At 39.4% G+C, this 25,546-nt stretch overlaps 1 protein-coding gene across 1 annotated transcript; it reads right to left on the minus strand.

Annotated features, from left to right (window-relative positions):
- Window positions 1-1,997: 1,997 nt before the first annotated feature.
- Window positions 1,998-23,503, minus strand: rpf2 (ribosome production factor 2 homolog). The gene is made up of 10 exons (XM_068708582.1): window positions 23,378-23,503; window positions 11,397-11,529; window positions 6,501-6,538; window positions 6,000-6,039; window positions 5,832-5,913; window positions 5,404-5,480; window positions 3,880-3,979; window positions 3,689-3,791; window positions 3,438-3,582; window positions 1,998-2,583 (listed from the first exon to the last, which is right to left on the minus strand). The coding sequence occupies exons 1-10, from the start codon at window positions 23,398-23,400 to the stop codon at window positions 2,398-2,400; spliced, it is 927 nt and encodes a 308-aa protein (XP_068564683.1). The 5' UTR covers window positions 23,401-23,503; the 3' UTR covers window positions 1,998-2,397.
- Window positions 23,504-25,546: the final 2,043 nt, after the last annotated feature.

Below are 25,546 nucleotides of genomic sequence, written 5' to 3' on the forward strand. Positions count from 1 at the left end.
GTATTTCACGTCTGTGTAGAACCTATTCAGTGTTGCTGATCTGACAGAAACCGCAGTGAAAAAGCACACACGGAAGGCAAACACTACTCTGCCTCAAAGAAGAGGGCGTGCGAGAGCCCACGGGTCGGGTTTATGCTTGTTCTGTCTTTGCTCTTCTTCTATTTTTAATTCTATATCCAAGCTTAAAAATGTCTCAAAAAACAAGGAATATAAACAAATCAACAGCAATTCAACGTCGGACAGGTAAAGTAACCTTTTATGTGTTTGTTGTTCTCTTTATACGTCCGTGGTTGTTACGCAGATTATCGCGGAATCTCACGATTTTCGCGGGTGGCGCCTGCGAGCGCTCCGCTTCTGAAACGCTCCCGGTGGGGCAGGTCGCGGCACACACGCTCCCGGTGGAATCAAATATGTACCTGCAGTAGAAGACATTAAGGTCGTCAGCCAGTTGGTGATTCTCCTCAGTGTGGGGGGATGGTCTCCTGTAGTTGGTGAGGTCCTGCAGGCCTCTCCACACTGACGCAGGGTCATTGGCTGAAAACCTATCTTCCAACTTTTCAGTGTAGCTCTTCTTTGCTACCTTGGTCTCCTTTGTCAGTGTGTTTCTGGCCAGGTTGTACAGGATCCTGTCACCACTTCTGTAGGCCTCCTCTTTAGCCTGACGAAGCTGCCCCAGTTTTGCAGTAAACCAGGGTATACTGTTGTATGTGCAGAAAGTTTTAGTCGGCACACGTGTGTGATCGTGGCAGCTGAGCTTGCAACAGGAAGTGCCGCTGCCACAATTTGAGCCTGCTCTTTCTCCAGGCGGCTCCCTCAGTGCAGTTACGAAAGGTCTCACTTCCCTCTTTTTCCAGCTGCTAAAAACAGACAAATTGCAAGGCAAGCAGATGGACAGACATGCAGATGGATATGTGCAGTGAGCAGAAAATTACAGGAAAAAAAGTAGGTAACTGTGGTTGGAGATCACACAAGGACGCCAGAAAAACAACAAAACTGCTTTATATGGGGAAGTAATTTTGTAAAATGATGTAAAAAATTACCCCAAAAAATGGAACGATATCAGTAATTTGACTGGAAAATAGTTGCTAATTGTGACCAATGTAGGTAACCTTTATTTTGCACCACATATTTTGTCTTCTATCATTTAAAGTCACTCAAATATATCTGAAAGATCTACATTACCATAAAAACCCAGACAAAAAAAAAAAAAATTGGATTTCTGATTTACTGCCGTATCCACTGTATGGGTGTTGACTGTTAATAAGAAGTGGGCCTAGTTGCCATGAGGTCAACCATTGGCTTATGGAGTACGGTTTTTGAAGCCTCAATTTTGGCATTTTGGCCATCACCATCTTTGTTTTTGGAACCAGAAGTGACACGATAAGGTGCGAGCTAAGTACAACCAAATACTGACTAATACATTTTAAGTCGACCAAAAGGTTTCCATTAACTTTCATACCCTGCTTAATGGTCTATTTGACTCTAAATGAACAACATGCTGTATTGAAGACTTGAAACTAGAGATTAAGAACATAAACTCATGTTTACAATGTTTACTGAGGTAATAAATAAAGAGAAGTAGTCATTTTCTCATAGACTTCTATACAACTAGAGTCGCCGCCCCCTGATGGCCAGTAGAAATAATGCAAGTTTAATGAACTTCCACATTGGCTGAATATTGTGGAAATTTTCCTTTGTTTTCTCATGATAACAAATAAATCAATTTAGTGATATCCCACAGTTGAGGTCTAAAAATAAAATCAACTAAGTACTCTTTGGAGACTTCGACCATACGGAGTAAAAATTTGTTCAATTCCGAGATGAAACCTTATAACAGTGGCCATGAGACCAGGATCGATCTAGAGTACTACAACAGCTGAAAAGAGTGCAAACAGTCCGACTTTATGACGTGAACATAAGCAAAACCAAAAGTTATGAGGGGCAGAGACAGTGAACACAAACAATTTCTAAAAATTAAAGCTCTGAACAACCCAACGTAATTAAGAGACAGCTTTATTTCCTTTAAAGTGAGTGCAGCCGGTGAAATTCAACTTTTACACGCTCCAACTTATGAACAACAAATTCAGCTAATTTCAGGCAGACTTCCTCTACAACTGCCATTGGAAAACACTTGTTGGGCTTTCTTCTGTTTCCTGATGCTATTGTGGTTTTCCCAGAGAGCTGAGCCAACACACTCATGCCGCTCAAGACAAAGACGTATCTGAAAGTCACATGGAAAAAAAACAGGGGGAACAACAATAGGGGGCAGGAATAATAGATCTGCATGACCCCTCGTCACCAGCACAAGCTGGCAATGCTAAGCACATGGTCAGTCTTATTATAAACAAGGGCACTGGTACAGGACATTGATCTGTACGCACAATGGTAAAGGCAACCTCAACCCTCCACTTTGGCCACCTTGGGCGCCTGTGCGTCCTGGTCTTCGGCGACCTTCGGTCCCCTCCTCTTCCTCAGGCCCTTCATCTTACGCGTCTGCAGCTTGGACAGATCCTGCTTCTGCATGTGCACCCGGCCAAACTTGGTGCCAAATGCGTCGCGGGAAATGTTCTTCTTCTTCCGGACCTGTGTCGGTGATTAAGAGAAGCGTTAACGACATGTCGGTTTGAGAATTGAACTTGAGAACTTTTTCAGAGAACTTATTTTTTTTGCCAGATTTTGTGTCGCACTTTGGTCATTTTGGGGACATTCAAATGACTTACTCAACAATACACCAACAGAAATACTGACAAAGAAACAGTCAATTTGTACCACAAAGGTACAAGAATCCCAGGTACCTCTCTCCAAAACATCCAACCTCATTGTACATCATGACATATTTGTAAACTTCAGGATATCTTCAAGAAGCATTAAAAAAAAAAAAAAAAAAAAAAAAAACTGTGCTCATTGTTGGGCTGCACAGTATAGAGACTGACCCAATGGAGGGTCGGTCGGACGTTTAATTTTAGCATTAACCTTCAACACATAAGTAGAGCCCAGCCTGGTTAAAAGGTGGACCAAGCCTGACGATGTAGAGTGTTGGATGTTGTAAAATGGTAACTGTGTAGAGGTTAAAATCTGTTTATGCAACATGCAACAATGTGGTCTCTCCTCTGGCGCCATCCTCAGGACAAACTTTGTTTTTTTTAAAACGCACTGATGGCCAGGATCGAACAACAGCAGAATTACCTTTCTATTTTTCAATAATACATTAGATTTTTGGTGTTTAATGAGCAGAACAGCTTCATGGGGGCAGTAATGAGGTTATAAGAGACTTTTAGTATCAATAACTTGGTCATATATATAGATGACCGAACTTAGTGGAAAGAAAACCCCAGTTAGGTCATCCAACAATTTCCCAGAGCGCACACCTCATTTTAACTTCCTTCTCATGTCCCATCAAAGGGCAGTTGAGAGAGTCAGAGAAAGACTATCTTTACCTTCAGAGCTTTGGGCCGTCTGTGAGACAACTTGAACAAGTCATCTGAAGCCAGATGTGTTCTCCTTAGGACCAGGTCGAACGACGGCCCAATCTCCTCGAGCTCTATCCGCGGTGTGCGGCACCCGGACTTCTTCAACAGACTCCTGTAATGATGCATGACATCAATATCTCTGTAGTGGGGGGATGCTAGCTTGGCTCTTTTAGATGCAAACCAATTCTTAACATAATTTTTAACCAAATCCAACTGACCTGTAGCTGCGCATGTAGATTTTCCCCTCCAGGGCTGTGAAGTGCAGAACATGTTCCAAACCCGCCAGACGCACCGCAGTAACGGCGGGACCTCTGAAGAAGTCTGACAGAGAGATGGACGAGGACTGATGTTAGCAGTGGGATAAAAAGAAAGGAAACGTAGAGACACACAGAGTAGAATGAGTGCTCACCTATGAACAGACTCTTCAGACGTTTGTGTTCGTTGTCAGTATCGAAAGCCTCTCCAGCAAACACCAGCATCGGCTTGGTCCCCTCGGGACATTTGCTGGTCTGCAACAAAAAACAAAAACTAGATTTTAGCAGATCATGTGATATTTTTTATTATTTCGGTTGAGTGAAAAAAAGAAAGAAATGAGGTCGCCATTTAAAAAGAGGGTTTTTTTGGAGAATGTTTGATGGCTTGTGATGATTTTTTCTGACCAATCAGTGGTCTGCAGTGTTTTAACTCCACCTTCTAGTATTGGCTCAGCTCGCTTGGAACCTTGACCGAGGTGGTATCAAAAAAAAGTACCAGGTACTATAAACGACATGTGTTCATAAAACAAAGAAATCAACCGTTCTAATGTGCAACGAACTGAACTTCTTGGTGGAAACGTGGCTTTGGTGACCAGATTAAAATCTGTGTTAATTAGTGAGCATTAGAAGCATATTTATTAACTTTCAACGGAGCCAAGCTAGCCGTTTCCCCCTTACTTCCATTCCTTATGCTAAGCTAACATGCGTTTCCCAAAATTCCTTTCTCAGTTCAATCTGTTGTAAGACTCCATGTGTAGTCTCTGATTGGCTGGTAGGCCGTCTTCTAAAGCAGTGGTTCTCAACTGGTCTGGCTGCGGGACCCATCACTCCTTAATGACAAGCCGTGACCCAAATTTTCAACTTCTCAAATGTATTTAATGAAAAAATGGTGCAGTTTGAACCTGAGCTGAAAATGTCCTCTGCAGTCGTAGTAGTAGGAGCTCTCTTGTACAGAGAAATTGTTCCTATCAGTCCCTGTCCCACACGTTTTACGTAAACGAGTAAAACTGCTGTGTTTGTTATGTCTGTAGATTATCCATTTGTAATGCAAAATGACCACTTGCCTAATATTGAGCTGTGGTCTGTTTGATGTCATCTGACATGTCTTCAATTCACCTACTTATAGTGTCATTTGACAGAGGAATAGTTTTCAGTTTATCCGCTGCGGGTTGATCCAACAAATGCCACTTCAGTTTTGACGGCTTCATGCTTTCTTGTGCCAGAACCTCGCTGCACAAAACACACTGAGGTTTTTGCCCTCTTTTGTCCTCAATGTAAGAAAATCCATATCTCATGTAGTCGGTGTCGTACTTGCGTTTCGCTCAATTAGCATGAAAACAAACTTTGTGGGTGTTCTTCTATACTGTGAAATGGCGGGTGTGTATTAGCATTTCAAGGCATTAACGCCAAATACTGTTAAGGAGTGTGAATACCTCTGCTGCATAAAAAATCCCCCTTAAAAGCACAAGATTTTTTTTTTTTCCCCCAGGCAAAGGTCGAAAACGGGTCCGGGTAAAGTATACTGGGATGCCTCCAACAGCTGTAACCACCGCTCTAATCAGTGCTCAAGGTAAGTCAAACTGCAAGGTAACCATAGTAACGTCACAGATGCTTTTTGCCGTGTGAGCTGATGGAGAATTTACAAAAAGGACCGTTTAAACATGGCGGTCATACATTACCTTGATTTCACTCAGAGAGACGAACTTCTCAATCCCAAGTTCAATCATATCGAGCACGTGAAAGTCAAACAGACGACCTGCAGACAAACCAAAGGAACAATGACACAGTGTTTGGCCTGCAGTCCCAAATATTTTTGGAAGGTGAACATAATGTTTAATAAGTTTATGTGACACATCGATACATGATGTTGACTAGACCCCATACAAATCTACAGCAGGTGAGTTATTACAACATTAAATATATACAGAAACGCTGGCAGTCAAATTACAGCACATGCGTAGCATTGTGGGAAAAATAAATGGCTACACTACAATTCAAGTATGATTTATTGGAAATGTTCTACTGGGAATATGTACAGAAATTACATCTAACTGGTCTCTCAATGCTTATTTAAAACTGTGAGATATGAAGAGGAAAAAGAGTTTACCAAATATGAGGTTGTTGGGCCGTTTCTTGTTGTGGGAGCCGAACAGAAACAGAGAGCAGTCAGACTTCTTGGAGAAAAATTCCTGATTAAGAGAGCGATGATTAGCAAAAAGACTGGATGACGGACTACATTGAAATAAAGCGTTCGGGGTGCTTCTTGCACACTCACCAGTGATGTTGAATCCTCAAACGGACGTGTTATGTTCTTCCTGAAAAGCAAATATGCAGCAGTTAGCTCAACACTCAAAGACAGTTAACTTGCTCCGACAAATTTATGAATGATTGCTCGATCATGTAGGAGTCCCTTCCTTTGCGTCAAAACATATTTAAATAATTTTTAAGAAGATTTTTGGTCTACATCTTAAAAGGGAAGAAAACACCAATAATCAGAAAGGATAGGAAGTTCAGGAAAGTGTCATTGTTGCTCAAATAAATACTGTTAATTTGATTTCATTCCATTCTGTTTGTTTCATTCTCAGCAGAAACCAGGACATGAAATATCGACTGTGAGCCAACGAAATTAGATTACATGGAATAGTCATTTAAAATGCTCAGCTTTGAACTGAAGATTGTGATTTGAATTGTGAAGTATAGAATGTTTTTTACGAATGTCAAGTCAAAAGTATTTATTAATTCAGACTTAATATATCTTCTAAGTTATTTCACTTACTTCTTGTACAGCACAGCATTGGGCTTCTTCAGGGAATACTGCAAAAAAAAAAAAAGATTTCTGGTTTTAATTCATAATTGTTTTAGTGAGTACTGTAATGGTAATTTTTTACGTAGTATATATATATATTTCTACTCAGTATATTGTATTCATGCATAAGTAATTTTGCTCTGGACTTTGTTGAACTTCACCATGTCTCTGTTGTGCAGAAGAAGGACTCTCACTCTCTGTTCACAAAGATAACTAACTGTGTTGTATGAGAATGTTCCATGCCAAGGCCTTTGGGCCGCTTGTTTTGGTTGCTGGCCGTTTGCTTTTGAATGTTGTTCCTATCAGTCTGAGACCAAAAGTCTGAGACCGAGATGTCTGTAACGTTAGCCATCGGCCCCCACCTTTGCTCATTCTGTATAAAGAAAGCTTGTTCAGTTTTTTCGAGGTTCTTCCTCACTGAGACTGTACGCATTCTGTTGTGATGATTGAACCTTCTCTGCGCAGAGAATAAATACTTAAAAGACAACCTGGTTTTTGGTATTATGTATTTCAGCATGAAAAGACTCACGCAAAGCGGGTATAGGATTTTTTTCCACCACAATTGGCGTCACGAACAGGATCCCTTGTAAGATCGTCAGGAGCCAACAGGGATCAGTGAACTGGCCCTTCTGCCTCTGCGTACCTCCAGACAAAATTAAGAGAGAGAGGCCCGACCCCTGTCCTGATCGTCTTCACTGGGATCCTGAAGGACCCGTTGAGTCCAAATAACTACAAATTCTCATTTGGTGAGTCGCTGAAATTATTAAAAATAATCGTATGAGTGAAATTGATCCTGGAAGACCATATCGTGAGACTGAAAAGCAAATATGTCTATTATTGTTCACATTGGGGTTTTTAATTTTGTTTTGTGGGTTTTATTGAGGACGTTGGCGCAACTCGTATTTTAGTATTTTAGCGTTTTTTTTCTGAGCAGTGACGATTGGGTAGCTGGAAAACAAGGGTGAGTGTTTGGGATTTGGAGCTAAACACTGAAGTTCTTTGACCCGTAGATAACAAGGCAGGGATGAACTGAACTGTATTTTGTTATTTTAAAGATGTATCTAGAGTCCTCAGTAAACCATGTTTCTGATAAGCATGAATTTGCATTTATTGCCCTAAGTAAAGACAAATAATGAATTAATTTGTCATAGTTGCTCGGAAAACTTCTTATATTCAGATGACAAGTAAAGAATGTATTCCCTAAAACCGTCTGTGTTTTGAAATGTGATGCTCACACTAACGCTTCTGATCTCATTTCAACAGGAAATGCTGCAGCTGATGCTACGACTAAGCAAGCGTTTTTTTTAGGTTACTCTTTTTAGCTCACAACACTTATGCTAGGTGTGCCTACAGAAATATCCCTCACTTATGAAATTCAATTATTGCAGACATTTGCCACATGCTCTTTTCCAGTAGTACGCTAAATTAGCTCACAGCAGAGATAACATGGTACAGGGGGAATATGTAGTTTTAAGTATATGTGCTATCCACATTTTGTACAGAATTTAATATTTAGCAACATTGTTTAAAACCACAACCTTTGTCTAAATGACTACCAAAATCCCAGTCTTCTAACACAGTGATAAGAGATTGAATAAGATTGAATCTTATACTTTTACTTTGTAACTGTCCCATGCAGGTTATAATCCCTTTCTTCAACTGGTCATCAAAATCTTGATGTATCATCAAAGCAAATAAAAACACCACTTAAATACAATGAGTATAAATGTTTTAGAACATTTTGCATCTCTTATACTAAATCTAAATCTTTGCACTACTGTTTATTTTAGCTTAGTTAATGATACCATTCTATTTCATTGTATACACTACTGTGCATGTTTTTTTATATTTTATACTTTTACTCTGCTATTTTTATTGTATATAATGTGCATTTTTATACTTTAAACTTTTATTTTTTACTCTGTTACTTTAATTGCTTTAGTATATTTTCTGCTGCTGTAACAAACAAATTCCCCCTTGCAGGACGAATAAAGTATCTATCTACTATCTAAACTCTCAAGATAACATGATGAGCTGAGCCTCTACATTAAATAATATAAACATCACTGTATTCAAATTAGTTGTTAACTGACATTAAGGAATGTAAAAGAACTGCAGCGATAAATATTTGTGTTTTATTAAGTTATTATTTTAGGAATTACAATACAATACGTTATGATGTATCACAGCAGGGATTTATCTGAATAGACTGAAGTGGACAAGTAGCAGTAGTAGCATCATTCATCTGTAGATTTCAGAATTTTAAGACTAGACTTAAAGTAATGGTCAGTGGAAACAAAGCAAAGAAATATGGTATGTTATTTTATTAATTCAGCATGGTACACAAAAGAGTGCAGTTTTTTGGGTATTTTGTAGAAAATGTATTTTGTTTGCTAACAACGCATCGAGCACCCAAGTAACGGCGATGGAAGGCAGATCTCCAGCACCATAGCACATGGTCCGGGGGTGTGTGGCCTAAGAGGTTCAATGTGTTTTCTGTACCTTTGTGCAATAATAATTGTGTTTCCTAATAATTGATGCATGAGAAACCATGGCAACCAAATAACATAGAACCAAAAACCAGCAACCATCAGATTAAAGAAATGATTTGTAATTTAACTAAATGGCAAATAACATGTGACTTGTTTTCAATGCCTGACTGTTTTCCTCCCTTAGATGAGTAGTACTTTAATAGTGACATTTCTGTGTAATACTTATATTTATTATTACAGCTTGTTATCTGAGAAATAAGATCTCACAAAACAGCTAGTGCTTTTGTTTAGTTTACCTGATAAAGTAATCGATTAAACTGACACTTGATTCTGAATGTGCATTATGGTAATATGATATAATTTCTTACAAATCGTTTAAGTCGTTTGATTATTGTTTGTTATGAAACTCACTGATATGTTGTCTTATGATACAGTTCAACAGAGAGGTCCAGTGTCTGTTTCACATCATCTCAGGAGACTTATCTTCCCATGTTCATGTTAACATTCCCTAGCTTGCTACAACATAGAATTGCCTACAATTTGGAAAAAAAAAAAACAGCTAATGCCTTAACCTTATTGATTAATGATGTGCATGTGTAAACCATTTTGAGTATTATGTGTTGATGTTTTGATATGCCCCTGATTGACGACAGGCTACAACGAAATCTGTTTCAACACCTTAATTATTCTGTCCACACGTCAGTAAACTTCTCTAGTTTCGCCTGCCAATGTTAACCAAACTAACTAGTGAAATATCCAGATGATGGTACGTGTCAATCCTTTTGTTAGACTGTCCTTTAGTGCGAACCATCAACAAATCAGTGTCCCATCAACTCCTCCTGTATTCCCATGAGCACTCTGTTCAAACGACTGCACAATTAGACACTTTTTCCATGATAAAGATTTTGTTTCCTCCACAGGCTTGGTGTTTTCACAACACAAAAACAGCCCACCAACACCTAACACAATTAACCTATGCTAGGGGTTAATGATATCCTTAACTAAAATATTATTGACTTATGTTCTCACTTCTAGCGGGGAATATATACTATTGTAGTGATCTAATGTAATGATCAAGGGGAGGATTGTAATGGTAATTTTTTTACGTAGTATACATTTCTACTCAGTATATTGTATTCATGCATAAGTCATTTTGCTCTGGACTTTGTTGAACTTCACCGTGTCTCTGTTGTGCAGAAGAAGGATTATCACTCTCTGTTCACAAAGATAACTAACTGTGTTGTATGAGAATGTTCCATGCCAAGGCCTTTGGGCCGCTTGTTTTGGTTGCTGGCCGTTTGTTTTTGAATGTCGTTCCTATCAGTCTGAGACCGAGATGTCTGTAACGTTAGCCATCGGCCCCCACCTTTGCTCATTCTGTATAAAGAAAGCTTGTTCAGTTTTTTCGAGGTTCTTCCTCACTGAGACTGTACGCATTCTGTTGTGATGATTGAACCTTCTCTGCGCAGAGAATAAATAAACCTTCTCTGCGCAGAGAATAAATACTTAAAAGACAACCTGGTTTTTGGTATTATGTATTTCAGCATGAAAACACCCACGCAAAGCGGGTATAGGATTTTTTTCCACCACAGTATGCAGTTTTATAAATAAAAATGAATAAAAAAAGATTTGATATTTCAATTAAAAGGGTCAGTTTATCCAACCCCCCCCCCCCCCCCCAATAAATAATTACATAAAATAAAAGGGCTCTAAACAGCTATAGATTTATTATGATGTTAATACTGAATTATGTTACTATACACTGTCATTGTACACTGAAATAATTAACAAAAGGCCCCCAAAGCACTTAAAAAATATGCAACTCAACTGTATACTACTTACTGTGTACTTCTACTTCAAAGCAAAACATTGTACTAACACATTTACCAACCAGGCCATGGCAGATTCAAATTTTACCCCTAAAACATATAAAAACCAAATAAATATGATGAATCATTTTCCATTTAACTATCCAGTATTATGAAACTAAAAGCTCCACCTTGAACAGCCTTTAAGTACATTTAAGCCTCTGTCACTCTGCACTTGAAGCAAAAGGTGAGGTTCTTTTTTTTCTTGTATGTCACATGCGATATGTTGCATGAGTTGAAATATGTACTTGAAGTCTGTGTGTAAAGTAGCTGAATAATAAAATGGAGAGAACTGTTTTTTAAATCCTACCCTATTTGAATAACAAAAAAAAGGTTGATAAAAAGCTACTTAAAGAAGTGTAACAGAAGAACACAGTGTGATGTCATCATGTCTGCAGTCACCTTAACATCTGGACTATTAAACCGTTATAACTGCCCGTGTATCTGTGTGAAACAAGTCATGCCTGGAAGGTCTTGCACACCGAGAGCACCTTCAGGTCACTTACTATGTCTTTGAGGGCCTGAGTGACGGTCAGACTGGAGTTCCCCCCTTTCATGATCATGGCGGTCTTCACGTCCTCGGTCAGCTTGGGCGCTCTGCCCTCCAAGAAGCGCTTGGAGCGCTTCGTCTTGGGTTTTCTGAGGATGAATACACAAACAGAGGAGGGGAAGATGACAGTCTGCACACAGCAGTTCACCGCAACACAAGATCAAATAATAATAATAAATTAAAGCTGCAAGCAGCATTGATCGGGCCCTCGCAACTTCACGCACGTCGAGGGTACTGGCAGGACTCTAGTTGACGCTGCCATGCATTTCTGTGACCATCATACATTGCGTGCACGAGTTAAACAGTATTTCCTGCCTCAACCAGCAGCGTAGCAAGATCATGTTGCCAGGTCTTAACCCTCAAATGTTTTGAGTGTACCTCCGATACAATCATAAATGTAAGCCTGTTAAGATCATTAAGAAAATGAATGTGTGAATGTGTTTCACTGTTTATAAAATAACAGACCGTCAGTTTACTGGGATGGGGTTCAACTCCCTGCAGTGTCCTGCTGATTGTATTTGAACTTACATGAAAGTTAACAGAACAGTATTGTCATTTGCTTTTACTTGAACACTTTAATTTAACACTGTTTTCATTTTAAGCTCTTCTATAACTTTAGATTGTAGTGTGAAGCATTCATTGTAACATTTAACGTGATTTTCATGTAGAAGCTCTGGACAGATCATTTATACTATTGCCCACTGACATGGTTTGAGAACCACTGTTGTCTAACTTTTGCTCTCCATGCATCTTAGTTTGCACATATTTAGATCAGAGAAGTCTTTTTCTCATGGTGTGCACACGAACCCTTTAAATAAATTCAGTGTTTGGGCTGCTGTAATTAAAGAATCCTGCTTACTTCTGTGGTTGCCAGTAGGTGGTGCTATGACTATGAGTTAATATTGGCATGCAAAAGTCCTAAAATCATGACGGTAATCAAGCATGTCAAGTTTGGGACAGTTTTGTCAAAGTACAGTTGAGTTACAACAGCTTGGTGGATGATGGCGAACCATGTAAAATGGCTGCTACACCAAGTCCATGTTGTTTGATGGAACCTCAAGCTTTTAGTAACTTTTAATCGCTACGGTCTTTAGATTGTTCTGACCAAATTCTAAGTTGATCGGATTAATTCCCTAGGAGGAGTTTGTAGTACAGCACATGGAAATGGAAAAAAACAGGAGAAATTCATACAAAATTCAAAATGGCTGACTTCCGGTTGGGTTTAGAGCATGAACCCCTAAGACTTTTTGTTAAGTCTACATGTGATACATCTGCTTACCAAATGTTATACAGCTAGGTGAAACGTACTGCGAGGGCTGCATCGTCAAAAAATTGTAGGGGGCGCTATCGAGCCGAGTTGCCACTCTGAAGCATTAAAATCACATCAGATAACTACATTCAGGATTTTAAATGTGTGTGACAAGTTTGATTTTGTTTTGAGTATTTTTAGCCCCTCAAAAACACCTTTGTTTTTTTAATGGCGAGGAATGCATCGCCACGGCAACGGCATTTCACGAAACAACAAGCTTTGAGTAACTTTTAATCACAAAGGTCTTTACATTGTTCTGACCAAATTCTAAGTTGATCTGATTAATTCCCTGGGAGGAGTTCGTTAAAGTAGAGCGCCTGGAAATTGAAAAAACAACACTAGAAATTCAGACTAAATTCAAAATGGCTGACTTCCGGTTGGGTTTAGGGCATGGCCCCAAGAGACTTTTATTTAAGTCCACATGTGATACATGTGCCTACCAAATTTTGTTAATCTATGTGAAACGTACTGCGAGGGCTGCTTCGTCGAAATTTAGTAGGGGGCGCTATTGAGCCGATTTAACACTGATTGAATAAAATCATATTATAGAACTACATTTTGGCCTTGTGATCTGTGTGTCAAGTTTGCTTGTGTTTCAAGCTTTTTTAACCTCTCCAAATGACCATCGTTTTTCACGGCAAAGACTGCGTTACCACGGCAACGGCGTTTGACGAAACATCAAAAGCTTAGAGAACTGGCATTATGAATTTCTTACATTTGTGTGGAACAAATTTGATGTTGCTCTGATTTTCCAACTAAGAGAAACATGCCAAAGTATAAAGACTTTAACTTACTGTTGCCAGTAGGTGGCGCTATGACTATGATTCAAAATTGGCTTGCAGATGTCTTCAGGCCTGGAGTTTAATCAAACATGTGAAATCTGGTAAAGATCTGATGATGCGGAGTTGAGTTACATCAGTTTATTCGTTCATGGCGAAGGATCGAAATTCGCAGAGCCGCCACGTCGCCACGCTTCGACAACTTCCTACAGTTTTCACAATGAAGCATTATCAAGGTCTTAAGGCTTTTGTGACAAAATTTGAGAGGGATCCGATTAATCTGTGAGCAGTAGGGTGTCAAAGTACACAACCTATGACTTCCTGTTGCCACTAGGTGGCGCTATTACTATGATTCTAAATTGTCATATACATGTGTTCAGGGTCAGGATGTTATGACATATGAGAAATTTGGAGCAGATTAGGCAATGTACAGCCGAGTTACAACAACTTCCTGTTTCATGGCGAATGGTGTTTTTTTGCCGCCACGCCACGGACACATAGTTCGATAACTTTTTGATCTTTGAGTATCGTTTCACCGTCAAGGTCTCAAGAGCATACTGACCAAATCTGAAGGCAATCGGGTTTAATCTCTAGGAGGAGTTCGTTAAAGTACGGCGCCTTGAAACGGTCCAAAAACGTCATAAAATTCAAAATGGCCAACTTCCTGTTTGGTTTAGGATATACCTCCTTTGACTTTTTTGTACGTCCCATCACGTTCCACATACCTACCAAATTTCATACAGCTAGGTGAAACCCAGAGTTGGGGCTACTCTGTAGGGGGCGCTATTGAGCCAAAATGTCATGCCGCAGCTGGACACCCCAATAATACTGGAATTTTCACCACGATTGAATTTTGTGCCAAATTTCAAAAGATTCCCAGTATCCCAAGCACCTCCTTTTTGCGATGAAACTGGTACGATAATAATAATAATAATAATAATAATAATAATAATAATAAAAAACATTAGAATAACAATAGGTCCTCCGCTCCGACTACGTCGGTGCTCGGGCCCTAATTAAAGCTGCAAGCAGCATTGATCGGGCCCTCGCAACGTCACACACGTCGAGGGTACTGGCAGGACTCTGGTTGATGCGGCAATGCATTTCTGTGACCATCATACACTGCATGCACAAGTTAGATGATATGTCCTGCGTCGACCAGCAGCATAGCAAGACCATGTTGCCAGGTCTTAAGCCTCAAATGTTTTGAGTGTACCTCCGATACAATCATAAATGTAAGCCTGTTAAGATCATTAAGAAAATGAACGTGTGAATGTGCTTCAGTATTTGTAACATAACAGACTGTCAGGTTACTGGGATGGAGTTCAACTCCCTGCAGTGTCCTACTGATTGTATTTGGATTTACATGAAAGTTAACAGAACAGCAGTGTCATATGTTTTTACTTGAACACTTTAATTTGACACTGTTTTCATTTTAAGCTCTTCTGTAACTTTAGATTGTAGTGTGAAGCATTCATTGTAACATTTAACGTGATTCTCATGTAGAAGCTCTAGACAGATCATTTATACTAATGCCCACTGACATGGTTTGAAAAACACTGTTGATTAACTTTTGTTCTCCAAGCATCTTAGTTTGCACATATTTAGATCAGAGAAGTCTTTTTCTCATGGTGTGCCCACAAACCCTGTTTGGGCCGCTGTTATTATAGAATTCTGTTTACGTCCGTGGTTGCCAGTAGGTGGCGCTATGACTATGAGTTAATATTGGCATGCAGAAGTCCTAAAATCACGACAGCAATCAAGCATGTCAAGTTTGGGGCAGTTTTGACAAAGTAAGGTTGAGTTACAAAAGCTTGATGGATGATGGCGAATCATGTAAAATTGCCGCGACACCAAGTCCATGTTATCCGATGAAACATCAAGCTTTTAGTAACTTTTAATCGTTAAGGTCTTTAGGTTGTTCTGACCAAATTCTAAGCTGATCGGATTATTTCCCTGGGAGGAGTTCGTAGTGCAGCACCTGGAAAAGGAAATAAAACCACAAGAAATTCATACAAAATTCAAATTGGCTGACTTCCGGTTGGGTTTAGAGCATGGACCCCTAAGACTTTTTTTTAAGTCTACATGTGATACATCTGCTTACTTAATTTCATACATCTAGATGAAACGTACTGCGAGGGCTGCATCGTCGAAATATTGTAGGGGGCGCTATCGAGCCGAGTTGCCACTCTGAAGCATTAAAATCACATCAGATAACTACATTCAGGATTTTAAATGTGTGTGACAAGTTTGATTTTGTTTTGAGTATTTTTAGCCAAATCTGAAGGCAATTGGGTTTAATCTCTAGGAGGAGTTCGTTAAAGTACGGCGCCTTGAAACGGTCCAAAAACGTCATAAAATTCAAAATGGCCGACTTCCTGTTTGGTTAATAATACGATAATAATAATAATAATAATAATAATAATAAAAAACATTAGAATAACAATAGGTCCTCCGCTCCGACTACGTCGGTGCTCGGGCCCTAATAATAATAATAATAAAAAACATTAGAATAACAATAGGTCCTCCGCTCCGACTACGTCGGTGCTCGGGCCCTAATTAAAGCTGCAAGCAGCATTGATCGGGCCCTCGCAACTACGCGCACGTCGAGGATACCGGCAGGACTCTGGTTGACGCAGTCATGCATTTCTGTGACCATCATACACTGCGTGCACGAGTTAGATGATATTTCTGCGTCGACCATCAGCGTAGCAAGATCATGTTGCCAGGCATTATGCCTCAAATGTTTTGAGTTTACTCCGATGCAATCATAAATGTAAGCCTGTTAAGATCATTAAGAAAATGAATGTGCGTGAATGCACTTCAGTGTTTGTAACATAACAGACTTGTCAGTTTACTGGGTGCAGTGTCCTGCTGATTGTATTTGGACTCACATGAAAGTTAACAGAACAGTAGTGTAATTTGCTTTTACTTGAACACTTTAATTTAACACTGTTTTCATTTTAAGCTCTTCTGTAACTTTAGATTGTAGTGTGAAGCATTCATTGCAACATTTATTCTGATTCTCGAGTAGAAGCTCTGGACTGATCATTTATACTAATGCCCACTGACATGGTTTGAGAACCACTGTTGTCTAACTTTTGCTCTCCAAGCATCTTAGTTTGCACATATTTAGATCAGAGAAGTCTTTTTCTCATGGTGTGTCCACAAACCCTTTTATTAAGTTCAGTGTTCGGGCCGCTGTAATTATAGAATCCTGCTTACGTCCGTGGTTGCCAGTAGGTGGCGCTATGACTATGAGTTAATATTGGCATGCAGATGTCCTAAAATCATGAAAGTAATCAAGCATGTCAACTTTGGGACAGTTTTGACAAAGTACAGTTGAGTTACAACAGCTTGATGGATGATGGCGAACCATGTAAAATGGCCGCTACACCAAGTCCATGTTTGATGAATTCTAAACTTTTAATCACAAAGGTCTTTAGATTGTTCTGACCAAATTCTAAGCTGATCTGATTAATTACCTAGGACTAGTTCGTAGTACAGCACATGGAAATGGGAAAAATACCCGAGAAATTCATACAAAATTAGAAATGGCTGACTTCCGGTTGGGTTTAGAGCATGGACCCCTAAGACTTTTTTTAAAATCCACATGTGATACATCTGCTTACCAAATGTTATACATCTAGGTGAAACGTACTGCGAGGGCTGCATCGTCGAAATATTGTAGGGGGCGCTATCAAGCCGAGTTGCCACTCTGAAGCATTAAAATCACATCAGATAACTACATTCAGGATTTTAAATGTGTGTGACAAGTTTGATTTTGTTTTGAGTATTTTTAGCCCCTCAAAAACACCTTTGTTTTTCATGGCGAGGAATGCGTCGCCACGGCAACGGCATTTCACGAAACAACAAGCTTTGAGTAACTTTTAGTCGCAAAGGTCTTTAGATTGTTCTGACCAAAGTCTAAGTTGATCTGATTAATTCCCGGGGAGGAGTTTGTTAAAGTAGAGCGCCTGGAAATTGCAAAAACGACACTAGAAATTCAGACTAAATTCAAAATGGCTGACTTCCGGTTGGGTTTAGGGCATGGCCCCAAGAGACTTTTATTTAAGTCCACATGTGATACATATTCCTACCAAATGTCATACATCTAGGTCTAACGTACTGCGAGGGCTGCTTTGTCGAAATATTGTAGGGGGCGCTATTGAGCCGACACTCCACTCTAGAGCAATAGAACCATAACATGTAACTAAACTTTTGGCTTTAAATCTGTGTGCCAAGTTTGCTTATGTTTCAAGCATTTTTAGCCTCTCAAAAGCATCTTCGTTTTTCACGGCGAAGACTGCGTCGCCACGGCAACGGCGTTTGACGAAACATCAAAAGCTTCATGAACTGGCATTATGAACTTCTTATATCTGTGTGGAACTAATTTGATGTTCATCAGATTTATCTACTAAAAGAAACATGCCAAAGTATAGAGACTTTTACTTCCTGTTACCAGTAGGTGGCGCTATGACTATTATACAAAATTGTTCTGTAGATGTCTTCAGGACCACAGACTCATCAAACATGGGAAATCTGGTAAAGGTCTGATGATGCGGAGTCGAGTTACATCAGTTTATTTGTTCATGGCGAAGGATCGAAATTCGCAGAGCCGCCACGTTGCCACGCTTCGACAACTTCCTACAATTTTCACAATGAAGCATTATCAAGGTCTTAAGGCTTTTGTGACAAAATTTAAGAGGGATCCGATTAATCTGTGAGCAGTAGGGTGTCAAAGTACACAACCTATGACTTCCTGTTGCCACTAGGTGGCGCTATTACTATGATTCTAAATTGTCATATACATGTGTTCAGGGTCAGGATGTTATGACATATGAGAAATTTGGAGCAGATTAGGCAATGTACAGCCGAGTTACAACAACTTCCTGTTTCATGGCGAATGGTGTTTTTTTGCCGCCACGCCACGGACACATAGTTCGATAACTTTTTGATCTTTGAGTATCGTTTCACTGCCAAGGTCTCAAGAGCATACTGACCAAATCTGAAGGCAATCGGGTTTAATCTCTAGGAGGAGTTCGTTAAAGTACGGCGCCTTGAAACGGTCCAAAAACGTCATAAAATTCAAAATGGCCGACTTCCTGTTTGGTTTAGGATATACCTCCTTTGACTTTTTTGTACGTCCCATCACGTTCCACATACCTACCAAATTTCATACAGCTAGGTGAAACCCAAAGTTGGGGCTACTCTGTAGGGGGCGCTATCGAGCCAAAATGTCATGCCCCAGCTGGACACCCCAATAATACTGGAATTTTCACCACGATTGAATTTTGTGCCAAATTTCAAAAGATTCCCAATATCCCAAGCACCTCCTTTTTGCGATGAAACTGGTACGATAATAATAATAATAATAATAATAATAATAATAAAAAACATTAGAATAACAATAGGTCCTCCGCTCCGACTACGTCGGTGCTTGGGCCCTAATTAAAGCTGCAAGCAGCATTGATCGGGCCCTCGCAACTACGCGCACGTCGAAGACACCGGCAGGACTCTGGTTGACGCGGTCATGCATTTCTCTGACCATCATACACTGCGTGCACAAGTTAGATGATATTTCTGCGTCGACCAGCAGCGTAGCAAGATCATGTTGCCAGGCATTATGCCTCAAATGTTTTGAGTTTACTCCGATGCAATCATAAATGTAAGCCTGTTAAGATCATTAAGAAAATGAATGTGCATGAATGCGCTTCAGTGTTTGTAACATAACAGACTTGTCAGTTTACTGGGTGCAGTGTCCTGCTGATTGTATTTGGACTCACATGAAAGTTAACAGAAGAGTAGTGTAATTTGCTTTTACTTGAACACTTTAATTTAACACTGTTTTCATTTTAAGCTCTTCTGTAACTTTAGATTGTAGTGTGAAGCATTCATTGCAACATTTATTCTGATTCTCGAGTAGAAGCTCTGGATTGATCATTTATACTAATGCCCACTGACATGGTTTGAGAACCACTGTTGTCTAACTTTTGCTCTCCAAGCATCTTAGTTTGCACATATTTAGATCAGAGAAGTCTTTTTCTCATGGTGTGTCCACAAAACCTTTTATTAAGTTCAGTGTTCGGGCCGCTGTAATTATAGAATCCTGCTTACGTCCGTGGTTGCCAGTAGGTGGCGCTATGACTATGAGTTAATATTGGCATGCAGATGTCCTAAAATCATGACAGTAATCAAGCATGTCAACTTTGGGACAGTTTTGACAAAGAACAGTTGAGTTACAACAGCTTGATGGATGATGGCGAACCATGTAAAATGGCCGCTACACCAAGTCCATGTTTGATGAATTCTAAACTTTTAATCACAAAGGTCTTTAGATTGTTCTGACCAAATTCTAAGCTGATCTGATTAATTACCTAGGACTAGTTCGTAGTACAGCACCTGGAAATGGGAAAAATACCCGAGAAATTCATACAAAATTAGAAATGGCTGACTTCCGGTTGGGTTTAGAGCATGGACCCCTAAGACTTTTTTTAAAATCCACATGTGATACATCTGCTTACCAAATGTTATACATCTAGGTGAAACGTACTGCGAGGGCTGCATCGTCGAAATATTGTAGGGGGCGCTATCGAGCCGAGTTGCCACTCTGAAGCATTAAAATCACATCAGATAACTACATTCAGGATTTTAAATGTGTGTGACAAGTTTGATTTTGTTTTGAGTATTTTTAGCCCCTCAAAAACACCTTTGTTTTTCATGGCGAGGAATGCGTCGCCACGGCAACGGCATTTCACAAAACAACAAGCTTTGAGTAACTTTTAATCACAAAGGTCTTTAGATTGTTCTGACCAAATTCTAAGTTGATCTGATTATTTCCCTGGGAGGTGTTCGTTAAAGTAGAGTGCCTGGAAATTGAAAAAACGACACTAGAAATTCAGACTAAATTCAAAATGGCTGACTTCCGGTTGGGTTTAGGGCATGGCCCCAAGAGACTTTTATTTAAGTCCACATGTGATACATGTGCCTACCAAATTTTGTTAATCTATGTGAAACGTACTGCAAGGGCTGCTTCGTCGAAATTTTGTAGGGGGCGCTATTGAGCCGATTTAACACTCTGATTGAATAAAATCATATTATAGAACTACATTTTGGCCTTGTGATCTGTGTGTCAAGTTTGCTTGTGTTTCGAGCTTTTTTAACCTCTCCAAATGACCATCGTTTTTCACGGCGAAGACTGCGTTACCACGGCAACGGCGTTTGATGAAACATCAAAAGCTTAGAGAACTGGCATTATGAACTTCTTACATTTGTGTGGAACTAATTTGATGTTGATCTGATTTTCTAACAGAGAAATAAGCCAAAGTATAAAGACTTTAACTTACTGTTGCCAGTAGGTGGCGCTATGAAATGATTCAAAATTGGCCTGCAGACGTCTTCAGGCCTGGAGTCTAATCAAACATGTGAAATTTGGTAAAGATCTGATGATGCGGAGTCGAGTTACATCAGTTTATTCGTTCATGGCGAAGGATCAAAGTTCGCCGAGCCGCCACGTCGCTGCCCTTCGACAACTTCTTACGATCTTCACAATGAAGCATTATCAACATCTTAAGGCTTTTCTGACAAAACTTTAGAGGGATCGGAATAATCTGTGAGGAGCAGGGTGTCAAAGTACAAAACGTACAACTTCCAGTTGCCACTAGGTGGCGCTATTACTATGATTCTAAATTGTCATATACATGTGTTCAGGGTCAGGATGTTATGACATATGAGAAATTTGGAGCAGATTAGGCAATGTACAGCCGAGTTACAACAACTTCCTGTTTCATGGCGAATGGTGTTTTTTTGCCGCCACGCCACGGACACATAGTTCGATAACTTTTTGATCTTTGAGTATCGTTTCACTGCCAAGGTCTCAAGAGCATACTGACCAAATCTGAAGGCAATCGGGTTTAATCTCTAGGAGGAGTTTGTTAAAGTACGGCGCCTTGAAACGGTCCAAAAACGTCATAAAATTCAAAATGGCCGACTTCCTGTTTGGTTTAGGATATACCTCCTTTGACTTTTTTGTACGTCCCATCACGTTCCACATACCTACCAAATTTCATACAGCTAGGTGAAACCCAAAGTTGGGGCTACTCTGTAGGGGGCGCTATTGAGCCAAAATGTCATGCCGCAGCTGGACACCCCAATAATACTGGAATTTTCATCACGATTGAATTTTGTGCCAAATTTCAAAAGATTCCCAGTATCCCAAGCACCTCCTTTTTGCGATGAAACTGGTACGATAATAATAATAATAATAATAATAATAATAATAATAATAATAATAAAAAACATTAGAATAACAATAGGTCCTCCGCTCCGACTACGTCGGTGCTCGGGCCCTAATAATAATAATAATAAAAAACATTAGAATAACAAAAGGTCCTCCGCTCCGACTACGTCGGTGCTCGGGCCCTAATAATAATAATAATAATAATAATAAAAAACATTAGAATAACAATAGGTCCTCCGCTCCGACTACGTCGGTGCTCGGGCCCTAATAATAATAATAATAAAAAACATTAGAATAACAATAGGTCCTCCGCTCCGACTACGTCGGTGCTCGGGCCCTAATAAAAAACATTAGAATAACAATAGGTCCTCCGCTCCGACTACGTCGGTGCTCGGGCCCTAATAAAAAAACATTAGAATAACAATAGGTCCTCCGCTCCGACTACGTCGGTGCTCGGGCCCTAATAAAAAAACATTAGAATAACAATAGGTCCTCCGCTCCGACTACGTCGATGCTCGGGCCCTAATAATACCCCATAGAATTTCAATAGGGCCTTCGCTGGCCCGACGTTGTCGGTGGCTCGGGTCCTAATAAAGAGGCAGTCAGAGTCACAACATGTGACAGGTTTTTAGAATGAGAGTGTTGAACTGGATTGATTCAGAAGTGCTTTTAATTGTGTTTTCTATATTAAAGCTGGCTATTGTTGGTCATTGTCCTTTGCTAGTTTAATATAGTACATTAAATATAAAAACTTTAAGAAAGGTTTATTGAGCTCGAGAGAAAGTACAATGTGGTTGAAAAGGCAGATATATTGAACGTATCCTAATTGTGATCATTATTGGTCTTTAATAGAATAATCATAATAAATATTATAGCTTCACAAATTAAACAAAATTAACAGGATTTTCATAATACTGTTATGTTATTTAGGCTAAATGGCATATACAATAACTTAGATACAGTCCATATTAACATTATTACAAGACGGTAATATCTAAAGATAATTTACATTTCATACCTACCTACAAACAAATTTCCCCCTGGGGATGAATAAAGTACATATCTATCTATCTATCCATCTATACTAACCTGAACATGAGAAAAGGAAGCCATATTCCTATGATGCTCCTTCGTCCTCTCACCTAACAAATTATTGATATCTACCTTTTTTATTTAAATAAAATATCGACAAACTTTTTCCCCGCTATTAATTTGACCTTTATTATAACAATAGGATCATAGTTTTTATCGGACAGGTGAACCCAAACTCTGGATAACAGTGTATGGATGCATCTGAGCTAACCCATGTAACGTGTTACCGCTAGTTAAATCAGTTACGTGCTCACGTGACTGACATTTTAAACACTAGCTTGACATGATGTAGTTTGCACTGAATGTAGAATACGACCCGTGATAAATTCAACCTCACGTTATAAAAAGCTAAGTGAGGTAGCTTCTGTCTAAACGTTAAGCTAACGTTAGCTAACTTATCGCCACGCTGGGCTAACGTTAGCGGTCCTCACACAGTCAGTTTCACGAGCACTGAACAAAGGCGATACATACGGACGCTTAAACACAGTGAATTCAAAAGAGTACGTTGTCAAACTTACACTATACCGTCTAACTGCGTCATTTTTTAGTCTTTATTCGTCGTCCTGTCGGCTGCACGAGCGCTTACGCTGCGGTTCCTCCACGTGAATGCGAGCGGCGGAAAACAACATTGGCGATGTTCTTCTTCTTTGGTGGCGCGGTGGTTGATTTCCTGCTTCGAGTGAATTACTGCCGTCCAGTGTCAAAAACTCCACTGCACGTCTTAAACTGTCCACTAGGGGAGCTACGGAACGAGACAGACCAAAATAACTACAGAACCCCATCAGTAAGTCAAAGCGTTATAAGATTCTGTGGCCTGCTGGGAAGGGTAGTACTTTACAAGCACTGTGGACACACCCCAATTCTTAATGGCAGTTTAGCATGGGATTGTAGATTATGTAAATATTATTTTAGGAGACAGTGAGGTATTATCTCTTTTTCCATACTCACTGGTGTACTTGTACATAGCATTATTGTAAGAAACTGGAGTGTGCCCTACTAAACTACTAAGGATTGGGTGACAGAGTGAGAATAGAAAAGGGATGACATCGAATCAGGTTTAAGTAATCAGATTACAATTGGGGAAAAAAAGTTGCAATCAGAGTAGTTACAATAGTTACATGATTTATTGTCTTATTGCATCTTTAAAATATATGTTTATGTCATCATGTTTTTGTACAGGTTATTTGATTTGACCAATTTTAAATGCTGAATACATTCAACTGTTACTCCTCTGAGGCTCACAGTTTTGTTAATATTTGCTAATACTTGTTTATGTTTTAATGCTGATTTATGGAGTTTTTATTTCATTTCTATTTACAGTGAAATTGGGAAATGGAACATTTTGATTAGGTGCTTCGCCTGTATTACAAGAGCAAAGTCCTCAAAGTGACCTTTGACAAGAAAAGATGGCAGCAAAAAAAAGTGCACTAAAGAAACACCATCCCACGTGTTGTAGAATACACACAGTACACATGTTTGTGCCAGTACTGCATTTGTAAGGGTCAATAGTAATCCAGAAGTATTCAGATTAGATTATGTTTTTTTTGTGTTACTGATTACAAAAATTGTCACATAATTTGTCAGTAACTGACTACATTTCAAAGTAAATCAAACCGAAATCTGTGTATATAGAAGCATGTCATATAATATCTGTTAATTGGGAAGAAAAAAAGTTCCCTTTAAGGTAGAATCATTAATGACAATTATTTCCATGTGGGATTTATGTCTTTGAACCTTCTCTGGGGTTGTATTGATTATTTTTTTCTTTCCAGCAAAGCCACTTTTGGTCGACTCTTCTGTGTGTCTGAGGAAAACCTTTTTTTTAAATGAGCCTCTGACACTACATTTCATTCAAAGCAGCGCGTAGCTCTGCTCTGCACTCTGAGGGTAAACTCTCTGTCCACCAGGTGGTAGCATGTCCACATACATATAAGTGAGATGTCACAGCGACATCAGGGTTCACTCTATGGGGCTGCTGCTGCTGCTGTGAAGGAAACTTAGGACAGTGTGGTAGTGAGGTGAAATAGTGGGATATAAACAAACTAATTTGACCTAAAAATTACCTGACAGCAGTTTGATCGTCGCGATCAAACTGCTGTCAGGTCATTTTTAGGTCAAATTAGTTTGTTTATATCCCACTATTTCACCGGAATAATAACATTCATGTTTTGGTGGGGGTTTCTGTTTTTTGGCCCTGAGGTGATCAGAATCAGAATCCGGTCTTTTGCCATGTAGGTTTTCACATACAATGAACTTGCTGTGTTGCACAGTAGGAGAAAAGTCAAGGAACATTTAACAAACCACAATAAAACATTGAAGAAAATACCATAAAAATATGTAGGATACATGAGTTTTTTTAATGATGATTGAGTGCTTTTCTCTCCACTTGCAACAAGTGTACAGAGCATGATGCATTGACTTTGGTTCTTCTTGAGTGAGGAGCTCAGGTGAGGCACAGGTGTATTGATCTTGTTGGCATTTGGTTTAGTAACTATTGGCAGTCATGGAAATGAACTGGGTACATTTGCTCAAGTGCTGTACTTCAGTTCAACTTTGGAGTACTCATACATTCAAAAATAAATGTTTGAGTACAATAGTATAAATGTAAAAATAAATGTATTATTATTATTATTCATTTTCTGCTACTGTGAAGAATTTAAGTTTAGAAACATGTTTAGCTAATTAGT

Source organism: Cebidichthys violaceus, unplaced genomic scaffold (genome assembly GCF_023349555.1).
Source record: "Cebidichthys violaceus isolate CVI_PGR_0920_01 unplaced genomic scaffold, fCebVio1.0.p SCAF_14, whole genome shotgun sequence".
Lineage (NCBI taxonomy): Eukaryota > Metazoa > Chordata > Actinopteri > Perciformes > Stichaeidae > Cebidichthys > Cebidichthys violaceus.

What these genes read in the sequence shown, in the direction of transcription:
- rpf2 (XM_068708582.1), bottom strand. Translation starts at nt 23,400, where the DNA reads ATGACGCAGTTAGACGGTATAGT. An exon ending in CTCAGGCCCTCAAAGACATA is followed by an intron (nt 6,539 to 11,396) that starts GTAAGTGACCTG and finishes TTTTTTTTGCAG; the next exon opens with TATTCCCTGAAGAAGCCCAA. An exon ending in ATCTACATGCGCAGCTACAG is followed by an intron (nt 3,583 to 3,688) that starts GTCAGTTGGATT and finishes GCATCATTACAG; the next exon opens with GAGTCTGTTGAAGAAGTCCG.